The 14,332-nt window shown below is 41.5% G+C and overlaps 1 protein-coding gene across 4 annotated transcripts in view; it reads left to right on the top strand.

Annotated features, from left to right (window-relative positions):
* LOC123982680 (brain-specific angiogenesis inhibitor 1-associated protein 2-like) overlaps nt 1-14,332 on the top strand; it is a 71,432-nt gene that overhangs the window by 11,554 nt on the left and 45,546 nt on the right. For 3 of the 4 annotated variants that reach the window (XM_046068398.1, XM_046068400.1, XM_046068401.1), the window contains exons 2-3: nt 8,647-8,722; nt 13,947-14,033. In XM_046068398.1, the coding sequence (XP_045924354.1) occupies nt 8,647-8,722; nt 13,947-14,033 (163 nt within the window). The remainder of the gene's footprint in view (nt 1-8,646; nt 8,723-13,946; nt 14,034-14,332) is intronic. The other variant, XM_046068399.1, reaches the window with a different exon arrangement.

The raw sequence follows: 14,332 nt of genomic DNA, 5'->3' as shown, positions 1-14,332 counted from the left end.
GGGGGGGGGGGGGTCCACAAGCATCCTTTTACTTTTCCCAGTTTCCCTTTGAGAGATTCTCTAGAGACCGTTTATACTGAGACTGAACTTCATAGGATGTCACCTCCCGCTGCTCCAGCGTCAAATCCTGTGTGTTGAGAGGAGGAAATAATCTTTTTTTTTTTTTTTTGTCATGTGACATAAGTTAAGGCTGGGGCGGAGAGCTCTGTTCAATGTGGACAGAAGAGGAACAGCATGCAGGCTTGGACCCATATTTTAAAGCTTGTGTCAGTACTTTATTAAAAATCCTTAGATGACAAAGCTCCTCTTGACACCAGAAAAAACTTTGCAGCAATGACAGAGACTTTTGATGACTCATGATGGTGAAAAACATGACTTCAGTATTATGTCTCCTAGGCTGGAATGTGTGGAGAAAGCCTAAAATACAAAATTAAAAACACTTCCTTCGGAAAATGTCATTTGCTGATTTGAATTTCAAAGACTATATTTTAATGTTTATTCAAGACCTGTTTCACATTGAAATGCTGTTGGAACAATTGTTCTAGTAAGTTACCTAGTCATCTGGAAATACTTTAATCTAATGCAGCACTAATGTTGTGTAAACTGATGTTGACTGAATCTCTGGACTTGCGAATCACAACGGTTTTAGGTGGCCATTGTATAAATACAGATAATAGAAACATGAATCTGTTGCCTGAAGCCAGCTTTAGATAGCAGTTATTATTTTTGTCTCCTGCAGTCTTTGTGTCCACCTGTCCTGTCCCTCCCTTCTTGCTGGGGTTGCCAGGTCCCTTCTTGCTGGTTAATCTGTTTGGCAGCGAGTTGCGCAGCAGGTTCTAATGGTGCCACATGGTTGGCTCGGCTTTACAGTAATTTACGCCCCAACATGATATGAACCTGCTGCTGTTTATGTAGGCTCTGACTCACCCCACACACTAGTCTCCTGCCGCCAACTGACACAATACTCATACTTGCACACAGACGGCCTTCCCTGCACCATCATTGGCAGGGCTTCTAGGTCACAACGTTCTTAATGCTGCTTGCTTTTTTTACTTTTTGCTCTCAAGTGTTTTGGCTCCGAGTGTACTTACTTGTGTGTTAGTAGGATTGTTCGAGTATGCCCACTACACTGCTGTAATTGTACTTAATACATTTTTGGATGGTTTCTAAATCTTCAGTACATTAGTCTTGATGCCTGGAGTTATGATTTAATTTGCAGATTCAGATTTTATATTCAACATATTATTTCCCTCTTCCTAGTTTTCTCTCCTATTCTTCCTTCTCTTCTTCCATTCTACCTTATGAATTTCTTAACTTTTCTACCATATTCCTACTGTCCTAGTTTTTCATTCCTTTCTGTCCTACCTTATTTCCTTTTTTTTTTTTTTTTTTAAAAAGCAGGAAAATCTCCCCAAATTAGAGATACTAACAAGTACATTTGTCTCAAGCTTAGGGGAGTTTAAAGGATTTAACACCAACAGGGCTTGGGTACTTTACACTTTTTAACTTTGGATACATGTTGTTGAGTATTTTTCCATTGTGGTTTGAGTACTACAAGCAGTAGCCAAGTTTGGCTAAAAGTGTTTACACAGAAGTACATGTTTCTAGACTGTATTTCTCTTTTTTTAGTATGCTTCCTGACTGTTTACGTGGTAGTTTTATTTGCCTAACTGTAACCAAAGCTTAACCATGAAGCTGGCAGAAAAGAAAATGCTCACATTATTATGCTCGTACATTTTTGGATTGGTCCTATGAGTCTGAGTGCTTTGCCAGTGCCAGACAACCCGCGTGACGGACCCATACGTCTGCAGGCTCCCTGTGAAGCCATATAAGATAAAATAGATAGGATAATATGTTTTCCCAAAGGAAAAATGTCAAGAGTTGCTAACAAGCTTGTTCCGCTGATGGAACCCTGCTCCTTTTTTAACCCATTCCCTCCCCAAAGAAACAACAAAACAATCACCGTCCCAAATCCTCATCTCTCCTGCAGAAACTGATGCTACATGGCAGCCAGTCCTGCCTGCCAGCACGACGACACAGACACTCACATTTAACTGACACAAACAGAATTTATTTTTGAGTTGTGCTTGTACACAGACAAACACATTTTGTCACACTTGGACGCTTCCAGGGTGAACATCTGCCTCGCCTGACCAACAAAAACATCCTGAGCAGAGGTGAGAAGCAGAGAAATTGTAAGAGAAATAAATATTTCAGACGCTGGCCAGACCAATAACATGTCAGTGTGAGATGGATCGTACTCGGTTTATTTATTTATTTTTTTTTTTAAAGTCCTTTGTGTGAGATGGCATGTGGATGTTCTTGTGCTTCCAGTCCACCACATTACCTGACAGGCTGCAGTTGGACTGGGCTTGTGTTTCTGTTTTTAAGGTTGAAACTAATGATTAGTTTCATTATCTGTAATTTGGTTGATGTAATGTTGTTTTTTTTTTGTTTTTTTTTTTCAGATATTTGTGGAAAATTACCAATCCTTGTCCCCAAAAAGTCAAATATTAATTTACGATGATATAAAACAAAGTTGGCGTATTTGTCACTTCAGTAGTTGCTAAAAGAAAATATTTGGCATTTTTGCTTGATTTCTTTTTAATTAATCCAATCCATTAACTGACTAATCATTAGCACTGTTTAAATCGTCAGTTTGTTAGTAAATATAAAATATTAAACTAGTGATTAGTGTTTTTCTTCCAAATGCCAAATATGATGGATCTTGTCACTTTAGTCAAACTCTTCATCATATAAACATCCTACTTGTAATGTACTAACTTGTCGTCACACTTCTCCCTCAGAAGGTTAATTCCACTTTGGTCTTGAGTCGGATAATTATTTGTATAATATTTCTATCTTCCCTGTGGGATCAGTGATATGCTTCATGGTAGATTTCAAAGTATTCAGTGATTAGCTCCACTGTGGCATTTAGTCTGCCTCCGTCAGGGAGCCTGGACATTAAATAATGCTGCATTGGTGACACTGAAGCTGCATAATGGATGGATTGATTAAAAACGGTGCATCATCATCTGCAGGTAGAATCTTTCTGAGATCAGTAAATAGCAATTATGGAACAACTTTATCTTTTTGTTTTGTATCTAGATGAGCGTTTCAACGGAGTAGAAGATAATGCACCATTTCTTATTATGCTAGTATTTTGCTTCCAGATAACATTCAGTTGTGTAGATTAGAAATGGAACATTTCCCCAATGCTGCAATGTGATAACACAATCCTTGTATTGTTATCAAGTTTTGGCATTTAATTGGCGAGGTGATTAGTGAGTCAATTAAAACGCATGACCACAACACACGGGCAAAGTGAGACAAAGCAGCATTTGCTCAATAATCCCTCTTATTTCCCATGCACCCTTTCAAATATGGTCTTTCATTCAGTGGAATGCTAATCAGCCTCCGTCCCTGTTGCTGAAGGAACAAGCTCAGCTGATTGTGTGTGGATTAAGCCAGGACCGGCCAAGTTAATGATCCTATTAAATGATCACCTAAATCGTATGAGCATGTTGTGACGAGGGGGAAACGCATGAATTGGTTCACCATTTCCATGTGCAGGGCAGCACTGATGGTGACTGACACATACAGTCTGGTTCAGTGTTGATCAGAAGAGTCTACTCTAGATATATTCACCGCTGTAACATGGTTTATGTGTGTGAAGGGCGGAGTTGTGTGGTGGTGGTTTTTGTATTTAAAAAGGTCAAGAACTTCAGTGCCAATTTAAACTGAACTGTTCTACATCTGTTATGTTAGTCTATGTGAAGATGTTTGTGGCTGAAACACATTGCACATTGAATTGCCAATTGTCTTCTGTGTTGGGTTGCAGCGACGCATGTAGCCACATACAGCACGTGTCACTCAAGTATTTTCCATAGCAATGGTTATCACATTACTCACAATTTGAGCAGTGAAGCTATTTTTGTTGAGAAAATTGTTTGTGTGGAAACAAAAGTTCATAGTCGAGTTGAAAATAGTACAAGATGTATAACTTAAATTTCTGACTAAACCCCTTTATTTTTTTTTATTTGTTGTATGCACTTCTTCTGACGTGTGTTCACACATGTCGGTAACTACATGTGAAACACTGGAAGTATTTTTAACAGCCACACCGACTCAGTGGAAGAATGTGATGCATGAGGCCAAACCTGTCCGACAGCGCATTACGTAACACACTTCATCATTCACTCACGCATGGAAGCACGCACAAACCCATACACACTTCTAGTAACAGACATTTCCTGCTCCTCTCTCTGTACATCTGTTGATTTAGACATGAGAAGTGGGCCGCTCTCCACCTTCTATATTTATTCTTTTGTTGATCGTCCCTTTCTTCCTGCCAAGCGGTGGTACAGCCATGATTACCGCTGCTGGAGCGCTTCCACTGACTTGGTTTGTTCATCAGCCGACGCCTTACATAACTGAAAAATACGCCCAGAGATGGTAGAAGGGGGCGAGAGGGAATCGGGGTATAAATAGGTTTGTTTGTCCTCAGAAATGCGCTGTGTGTGTGTGTGTGTGTGTGTGTGTGTGTGTGTGTGTGTGTGTGAGACTTCAGACGTTGTGGCAGTGGAGGGGGGGGATCTTGCCTGAGAATCCACAGCAGGGTGCTTTTAATCAGAAGTACAACCAGTTTCCCCTCCAGAATTTCCTGAAGTCAACTTCAGCCTCCCATAGATGTATTTATTATCAGCCCATTTCAATCCATCTCCCACACTTCTCTTCACACTGGGCTTTTTTTTTTTTCCACCTGATTTTGAGCACCTTAAAGCGGTTCTCATCATTCTCTGGGCAGTCTACCTATTTTTATTGTACCCCTGTGTCGTCCTGCCCTACTTCTTACTTTCTTTTTTTTTTTTTTTTTTTTTTTTTTTTTTTGAAGTCATAGTGAAGTTTGTGTACCAAGGTGACTGTTGTACGTCAGCCGGCGGGCATTAGCAGGCATCCCTTGTAGCGCGCAGCCACGAAAAGATGTGTCAACCTCACATGTACCCTCCTCTCCCTTGCCCTATGCTCATTCTTCTGCTCTTACTGTAACTTTGAGTCTTACTTTTCTCCTCCTACCGTGCTGTAAAATACTTTACTTGTTTTAACTTAAAAACACTGAGCTGCCTTTAACTGAACTACTGAATAAAGGAAAGGAAAAGTTGCACGGTGAAATTCATCTGCGCATCAGATATGTGGTCCTAGATGCTTGGTGACGTAGTGAGTACTTGCAGGGCTAGTTGGTGAAGAACTCGTTGGCGAGGTAGCCAGCCAGGAACATGCCAGTGCTAGTCAATCACAATATCTTTTGTAGCTCCCCATCAGTGAAGCAGTTTATATTCTATACACAGGAGGATAAATGAAAGTGGATTGTGCAGCTAATAAGCTTCAATAGCTTACTTCATTTTGGGCTCTTGGCTCCCCCTTCCCTCAAACGTCTTCTTTCAAGACGGCTTGCTATTAACCAACAAAAGTTTGTGGCTGAACTACTACGCCTTTACTCATCAGCTTGTTCTCTTGGGCCTAAAAAGCAAAACATGCTGTCTTTCCCGCACTCTTGCCTTGACCCATGGTGATCAGATTTGTAGTTCCATAGCCCCTAAACTGATCGGCCCGCACCCTTACGGTCTGCTGATTCTGTGGATTCTTCAACAAGACATACCTGTTTAGACAGGTGTTTGGGTAACTTCTATGCACCAGGGGCCTGTACCACAAAGCGAGTTCAACATACCCAGGATATCTTTTCGTCATCTGGCATCATTAATCCTAACAATCGTGATGGGATAAGCGGTCACATTAAGCTAGTTATTGACTTGGTAAGTCAACCCAGGGTCTCCCAATTCAGCCATGAGGCAGTGTTGGCAGCAGATGACCAATCACAAGTCCACTGGAAGCAGAGCGTCATATTTTACAAATGAAGAGCAAACTAATATTAGACAAATACGAGATTGTCATTGTCTGTGTGTTGCCATTTCCACATTAAGATTCTGAAATAAGAGGTTGTTCCAACTCAACAAGAAATTCTCCTCACTTCATAAATCAGATTAATTTGGAACCATTTTATGTGAGTTAAACGTTGTTCTAAACTTCATAAAGCAACGAAACAGAAAATCAATTCATGCCATAAAATGTGCTCAAATAGTGGTTGAATCTCAACATTTAGGCAACTGAAAACTCACCCACATTACCTGCGCCCACATGGCAAAAGGTGGGACGGTACATGACAAGTCTCTGTAATACAGGCCTAAGATGGCTACTAACTTAAAATAAACAACCAAGTTCATATTAAAATTAATTTTTAACTATAAAACACATTTCAAAGCTGTACGTGAAGTAGGCTTATTGTAAAAACCTACTTGGCTTAAAAGGCTTTCAATCAGTCTCTACTGCGGTGATGTGGAGAAACTTTTGTATAGCGATATCATCCTACAAACATAAAAGCAGGTGATGTCACTTCCCAAGAGAGTTGATCTCTTATCTGGAACATAACCGGAGCAGGTTAGCTGTTCGCATAAGTTACCATGGCGATCTACCCCGGTAAGAAGTGAACCGCCGTCGTGGTACTGAAAACCTAGGGTTAACCCAGAAGTTATCTGGATAAGCTCAAATCCTGCTTCGTGGATTTATGTATTTGTGTTTTTTTTAATTAGCTGCCATGTTTATTGTGGGTGGGTTTTTTTTGTCTTTCTCCTTGTGGCTCAGGTGGTCAGTTTATCTTCTGTGAATGTTAATGTTGTTGAATAGCACTCTGTGACTCTTGTCTGTGAAAAGCACAATACAAATATATACAGTTATATTGACTTAATTGCTTCCATCCTGTGCTGCTTGTTTGACAATCCTGCCATTTTCAAAGTTGGAAAAGAAAGTCAGAGAGAATTGGGTTTGGGTTTTTTTTTTTTTTCTTTTTTTTTGTGGATTTTTTGTTTGTTTTTTTCTAAATTTCTGGAGATGCAGCAGAAGTGAAAGGGCAGCTTGGACTGTGGGGGCGGTTGAGTCACTGCAAAGGCAGACAGAGGCAGTAAAACTCATTATGTATTTTTCTTCTTGACTTTTCCTTCACTTGTTAACGAGGGCCTCAGTTTGTTGAGTGTTCTACTTTGTCTGATCAACCAGAAGTGGATCATTTAACAAAGTCACATCTTGTGTTGCTTACTGCTCAAACTATCTAATCATAGAATCTTTCATCTTTGTTTTCTCTGATCCTGGTGGTTGAGTTATTCCTCCCTCACTATTTTTTCAGTAAAATATTTACTTAAATTTTGTAATTGATACCAGCAACTTTGGGTGACTCAACCATTCAGAATGGCCTGTTCTGGTGTTTTGAATAAAATTCTGGTACGGGATTGTAGTGTCTCTCAAAAGTGTTTAAGTGTTTTGGGGTGAATAATAAAGCTGCACTAATCAATATTTTTGGAAAAAAAGGTCATAGCGGCGAATCCGCAGAAAATGATCCTCCAACCCTGCAGCTCCGCTCAGCTCTACAGAGCGCTTGGCGTTTTTCATCTCATTTGTTTTGGTTACGGCTCGTAACTTTACTGTTGTGGTTCACTCCCACACCTCCCACACCAACATCATTTCCAGCAGCAGCAGGCAGTTGTTTCTTGCATAAATTAGCTGGAGAACATAGTGGAGCCAGATAGTTTTCTCACGACTTGGTGAAGACAAAAACAAAGCAATAAGTGAGCGGAAACTGGGCTTCCATTTGAAACGAGGACAAACACGACTCCAAATGACAGTATGTTGTTGCTCTGATTCTGCTGGATCTGTAAATGGCAGATGAATAGCTTCAGAAGGTGAAAATGTATCCGTGTTGTGTTTGCAGCCAGTGGCCAAAACGATCAACACAGGAGATTGACACTGACACAAATTCTGGTTGAAAAATCATATTATTTACAAATACCATTTGCAACAGAACATGTAGTTTCATCATTTCTGTTTTGCATTTTCTCCATATTTTCTATTATCGAAGAATTTTATGACCTGTGCTTGTAACAGAATGACCTTGTTTGAAAGTACATAATATAACAAATAATAAATGAATGTTGCTAAGCGTCGGTAGGTAAAGACAGTCTTACCTCTAGTTGTATCTAGCCAGACAAATCTCAAAAAAGAGAACCAAGAAAAAGGTAACTTTTGTATAAGCTCCAATATGCAATGGCTAGATACCACCAGAGATGGGTAAGAAAATGTTTTTATTTTTAATTTGGTGACCTGACCCTTTTTAAAACTCAAAAAAAAAAATTGGCACGAACAGTGTGCCAGAGATCAGTGAGTGTGAGGGAGATGGAGGGAAACAGTGATGGGTCCAGGTCTGCTGCTGAGCTGAGTGAGTCGGTAGCCAAAACCAGGTTTTATTTTAATAGAGACAGCAGGGGAGGTGAGGAAACAGTCCCCGCTCCACAAACAAACACACCACAAGTTCCCCCCACCCCGTGGCTTGTACCCTTTCTCGTTCTTTTTCCCTCCACTTCATCCCTCCAGTCCTCGTTGGTTGGCTCAGCTGACTGCTGTGTGTATTCATGCCCCAGTACAGAGTGGTGCTCTGTCACTGTAGCTCATATCAGTGTTTGTATCTGTATCTTTCCTGCTATTTTACTAACCTAAGGTGCTGTGTTTTTTTTGTTTGTTTCCCCCCCCCCCCCTTTCTAGTCCATCATGGAGCAGTTCAACCCCTGCTTACGGAACTTCATAGCCATGGGAAAGAGCTACGAGAAGGCACTCACCAGTGAGTACACAAACCATTTCTTGTTTTCGTCCTTCTTTCATTCCTCCTGTCTGTCCAGTAGTCCAGGCAGAGGGCCAACTGACCCGACACTTGGCGCTGCTTTTATATCCTCTTAATTTATCTCAAGTAGAGATGTGGTGTGATGACGACATAGATACTCGGTTTCTAGTGTTGTTGACGTTTGCATCGAGCCAGACTCTGCTCTAGAATCCTTTTTTTTTAAACTTAATGTATTTATTTGGCTTTGAACAGAAGCTAGCTTGTTGCTCCGTCGCAAAAGTGACCACAGTCCACCTTCAGAGACATTCATCGAATATCTCATCCAAATAAATACTGCACATTGAAGATGTTTTTCAAATGTCAAAGATTTGCTTATCAGAGGTGACACTCTGGGGTTGATTGTTCCTCTGCGATGATGTCCATGTCCACACGTCGCTCATTAATCTTAAATGTCCGCCTCTACTGTGTGTCCTTTTGCCATTGCTTTTTGTGGCTCGCACAGGGTGTGTGTGTGTGTGTGTGTGTGTGTGTGTGTGTGAGAGAGAGATTAAAGACATTGAGGTGTACATGCAGCAGTGGCTCAAGGTCAGACAAAAACACTGGAAATGTCTTGGGGGAGCTAAGTGGAGCATAAGCCAATGGGAAGTGGAACAGGAGGAGTCTCGAGAATAACGGTCCTCCCCCACGGGGCCGAGGAAACGAGAACAGACCGAGTTGGTATCCAGGACAAGACTGGGTAAAAAGAAGAAAGTACAGGAGGAGGTAGAGGAAAAGACCGAGAAATATTCAGAAAGGAGGAGAATTATGTGACAAAAAATTATTAGTCTTCGTCATTGTCCTGAAGAATGTCCAACATCTTTTTAAGTGTTTCATGGACTAGAGTCACCCAATCAGCGTTGATTTTGATATTTCATGCTCCCAGATTAGGCTGGATACACAGTTAATGTTGCCGTGTACATGTCGTCAGATAAGACATGCCTCCAAGCATGTTAAGCTTATTTATTGATAAGAAAACTTCTTTTCCACTCGGCTCTTTGATGCCACTCTGCAGGGAGGAGGTTATGTGGATCGTATCATATTTTCAGTGATGGTGCAGCTGTGCTTAGTATCCTGTGTGCAGTGTTGAGCAGGGCTCTTCTTCATGTTCTTGGTGGGGAGGTGCAGGGAAGACTCTGCAGCCCACAAGACTAATAAAGGAGGCCTCACTCCAGTCTGATAGATAAGGCTAAAAATAGCCCTGCGACTCCCTGAGTGGGGATTACACTTCATCAATGCCAGGCAGCGGCACAGAGGCAGAGTTTGGAGTAGAGCACATCAGGGCTGGGCACCCACTGACATCTATTGTCACAGGAAAAATGCCAGTGCAGCCTCCGGTTTATAAGTAGGACTGGGGCGGCAGGTTTGCATCTCTGGGGACTGAATTTCTGCATGATGGAGTGAAGAATCTGTTTTGTTTGTACGAGTCTAAAAGCATTTGGGCTGGACTGGATGTGGGCAGTGTGGTTTAGGATGTGGTGCTTAGACTTTCAGGCAAAGCACCACATCAGTCTTTATTAAAGTCTTTATTTCAGGTTAGTGCAGCACTGTAGTTGACAGGAGCTGTGAGGCAAAAAAATATTGTGGGTTTGTGGGGAGAGAAGATCTCAACTGGAAGAGGCTACATGTGTGGGGAAAGGGAAAGAGCTGATTTCATCGTTTGAAGGTCAGGAGACATCTACTCTAGGTTAAAACTGGGTTTTACTGAGATTTAAATTACATAAAAGTGATTTTCAAATGGGTGTATTTACACAATTTCCCAGAGCCCAAGGTGACATCTTTTAAAATGTGGTGTTTTTGTTACTTGTTCAAAACCGAAACACAAAGATATTCAGCTAACAATGAAGAATGCACCAAATCCTTGCATTTGAGAAGCTGGAACCTGGAAATTTTAGCTCGATAAATGGTTTAAATTAATCTATTATAATGCTGTTGTCTAAATCTATTGCGTAATCATTTTGAGCACTAATTTCAGTGTGATGCAGATCCTAACTACACTAAATATAGTCTGAAACAAAAGTTACATGAAATGTTTGGCCTAGTTTTAACCTGGATAATGTTTTGGCCTGCAGATCATGAAATCCATGCTTACTGGGAGGGAGTGTGTGAGGGGATTTGATTGACGTTGTGGAAGACCAGATTTTTAGTGGGAAAGTAAATTGATTGTGTATCGCCAATCTAAGCTGATTTAGACTTCTTTCATGTCTGTGTTTCATTTACACTGACACTGCTTCGCTCTGTATCTGCTTTATATCACTGTTCCTCTCTGCAGGCAAACCCTCCTTCTCCCATTCTCCCTCTACTTTCCTCCCTCTGTCACTTTTCAGCTGACAGACAAGCAAAGCATCCCCTCAAGCTAGTCCTGCCTCACCTGGCCACGCTCCACTCACAGCTGGGTTTTCTTTGGACATCGCTTTAAATTAGCCGCGCTCCCCCAGCCGTCTTAGCCTCACCTCGATCCCCTCACTCTCTCACTCTTATATCCCACCTGGCTGTTCTCAAACCAGGCTTAGCAAAAGCCAGGACATGGTCTTGGCTTGTCTCTCTGTCACAGCTTACCGGGGAGGGTTGCACCGCTGTGTAGAGATTTACTGGCTTTTATCTCAGTTCATGGTTTTGATAACTTGGCCTGCTTTCACTTCTTTTATTTCAGAAGTTGTCTCAAAATTGTCTTATTGAAAGAAATTAAATTAGGTATGTTTACAGAGAGAGCAGCCAGACGCCATCTTCATTTTCAGAACAATAACTTACTTCGCTTAGTGTCTCTGTGGACCCACGTCACGCAAACGACTAGAAATGAACTTGAGCTCAGAATAGATTTACATTGTTTTCCTTGTGGAGATATAAATGTCATGTTTCCCCTCTCTTGGGGATTCTGCACGAGTCTGCACCCATCAGCATGATGACCCTGTAATAAACTCAGCCCTCATCCATATGGATCTCCTGAATGGACATGTGTCCTCTGTTATCATGGCTGTCAGTGCTTGTGTGGGTAACTCCTGACCTTTAATTCACCATCGCTGCTGCTTGAGGCCATCGTGTCCGACATTAAGGCCTGAGTCAGCGTTATGTCTCAACCTGTGTTTCTGGCTTGTGTGACAATGCACCATAGTGTGTGTTTGTTTTTTATTTATATTATATTTTCTTTTCCTTTTTTTTGCATACCCATAGAGGTAACTAGCCATATAACCACGTAGATATTTTTCATTTACCTGCTGAAATTTAAGTTTTTAATGCTTCAAGTAGCACAAATTAAACTCAAGTCCCTTCCGGAACGACTTCTAGGGTTGGGGTTTGTTACTTTTTATTAAATCTCATCAATCCCAGTATTGCATCACACACCTTTTTTTGGTCTCAAAGGGTTTGGCTGTTCAGAACTATTAAACTGATTTGACTTAAAATATTGATATGATTTACATGAAAGATTTTCTGGGAGATTTTTCTACAGAAACGGATGTGACACAATCAGCAAGATTATTACGCTATAGACGAATCTTCCAGTCTGTCGTGACTGGAAGAGATGGTGTCCAGACAGACAACTCACACGCATTGTGTGATTTTAAAATGATTGCCACCGTGATAACTTCAGTTGTAAAATCCTGTCTTACAGAATTTTATAAACAGTTGTGCAGTGTGTTGCCGTTAGATAAGCCTTCAAACTTGTATGTGCTTGGATCTCTTACTCAAACTGGACTTCCTGAATCTTATGTCATTGTCTCACCTGGAGTTCAAATAACATATCCCCTCCAGCTCAGCCTCTTGCATTGTTTTAATGCAGGGCTGTTCGGCCTGACAACAGACATCTCATCTTTTACTAAGTGCAGACTCCATCTTACAGAGAGCCTATTAACTAGAGAATGGCCTTTAGGGAAGTTACTCATGGATTTAACACTAATTAGCTACGTCATTTCAACAGGCTTCATCGTATTCTGTGCCAGCTAAAAACAGGAGGCCTGCAACCTGAATGTTTCGTATGCTGCACTTTTTAATAAAAATGAGAAGGGAGGACAGAAAAGATTTGTTGACCTCCTAAGCTTAGCAATTCCTTTTATATTATAGCTTATTTCACCAACCTGGAATCTGATCTAAGATGGAACCGGCTACCAAAGCCCAATCAGTCATGGCAAAAGTTTAACGCGGTGTTCACATACAATGCAATTTTTTGCAATTTTATTTTTTGCAATATGATGCCGATTTTGTTAAATATATGAATTCATGCTTTGTCAGGTCTGTCAGCAGAACAACACATTTTAAAAGGTTTGTTTTCTCAATGGTGTTCGGATCGATCAGGGTTATGCTAACTTGTTCACATTACAGTACCACGATAGCTGGAATAAAGTTACAGACACATTTTCTGAACTCACCAGGTAGTCTTTCCCCCCATGTAATGTCCGGTTTTTATATAAATGAAGTAGTCCAACAGAGCTCTGGGTACCAACCAACGCTAACCAACAGGCGTTTATTTGTCCAAAAGCTGCAGCGCTGCTCCCGGCTCTTTCTCCTACACTTTCCCTTACCTCAGCAGCTCTCCACCGGCCAGCGTCCTTTCACTCCCCCGCTCTGCCTGGTCCTCCCCAAACAACGCTTTGAAGTCGTCTGTGACGTCTCACTGCAGATAGACTTTCGCAACATAGTGTCATGCAAATTTCTCAAATGTCGCAGCAAACGCATCTTCCGCACCGCTGAACTCGCAAGACTTTGCATCTTTGCATTGACTTTTGTATGTCATAAAGTCTCGCAAAACTCTGGATTCACTTTCAGTGTGAACACAGAATAAGAGATAGGTTAGAGATGGCTGTTTCCTGGCTAGATACCATGATGGGCAAGAAATGTGTTTCTATAATTTGGGTAAAATAATAATTTTATAAATTTATAAGGCTTACTCCAAAGTAGTTTGTGCTGAAGATAAGTTTTCCTTTTAACTTGCTGTGCTTGAGATTAGTCTCTATAGCTTTCTCTCTGCTTCCTGTAGTTACCTCCATAGAGCTTTTTCTTTGCCTGCCTGGTCTCCATTTCCGCCTGTCGCTCTTTATTTCCCATGCCCAACCTTACCTCTCTTGGGGGGGGGGGGGGGGGGGGGGGGGGGGGGGGGGGGGGGGGGGGCTGTAGGGGAGGGTTGCAGAGCTGAAGAAGACATCATTTCAACTCCGCACCCTTGATCTGATGCCCAATGCTTCCATGTTTCCAGGTGTCACATATGCTGCAAAGGGCTACTTCGACGCTCTGGTGCGGATGGGCGAGATGGCCAGCGAAAGTCAAGGCTCTAAGGATCTTGGTGAGTCCTCGTAGTGGCTGTAGCGCCCCTGGTGGGGTGGAGGGGGGTTGCACAAGCAGATGGTAAATGGAATGGCTTGTGCTGTAGAGCAGAAGCAGCTGATAACCAACCTGAAAAGATAGATAGATAGATAGATAGATAGATAGATATACTGGCATTTTTCTAGTAATTTAATACCTAAATCCTAAAAACGGAGCAATGGACTTCTTCTTACTGCAGTTTTGAGCTCATTTGATGCATTATCACCCCCAATTCATACAATCAGAAACATACTAATTTAGGAAGAATTAATTCTGTAT

Source organism: Micropterus dolomieu, linkage group LG14 (assembly GCF_021292245.1).
Source record: "Micropterus dolomieu isolate WLL.071019.BEF.003 ecotype Adirondacks linkage group LG14, ASM2129224v1, whole genome shotgun sequence".
Lineage (NCBI taxonomy): Eukaryota > Metazoa > Chordata > Actinopteri > Centrarchiformes > Centrarchidae > Micropterus > Micropterus dolomieu.
Note: the sequence above shows the minus strand (reverse complement) of the source record. Positions and strands in the feature narration are given on the sequence as shown.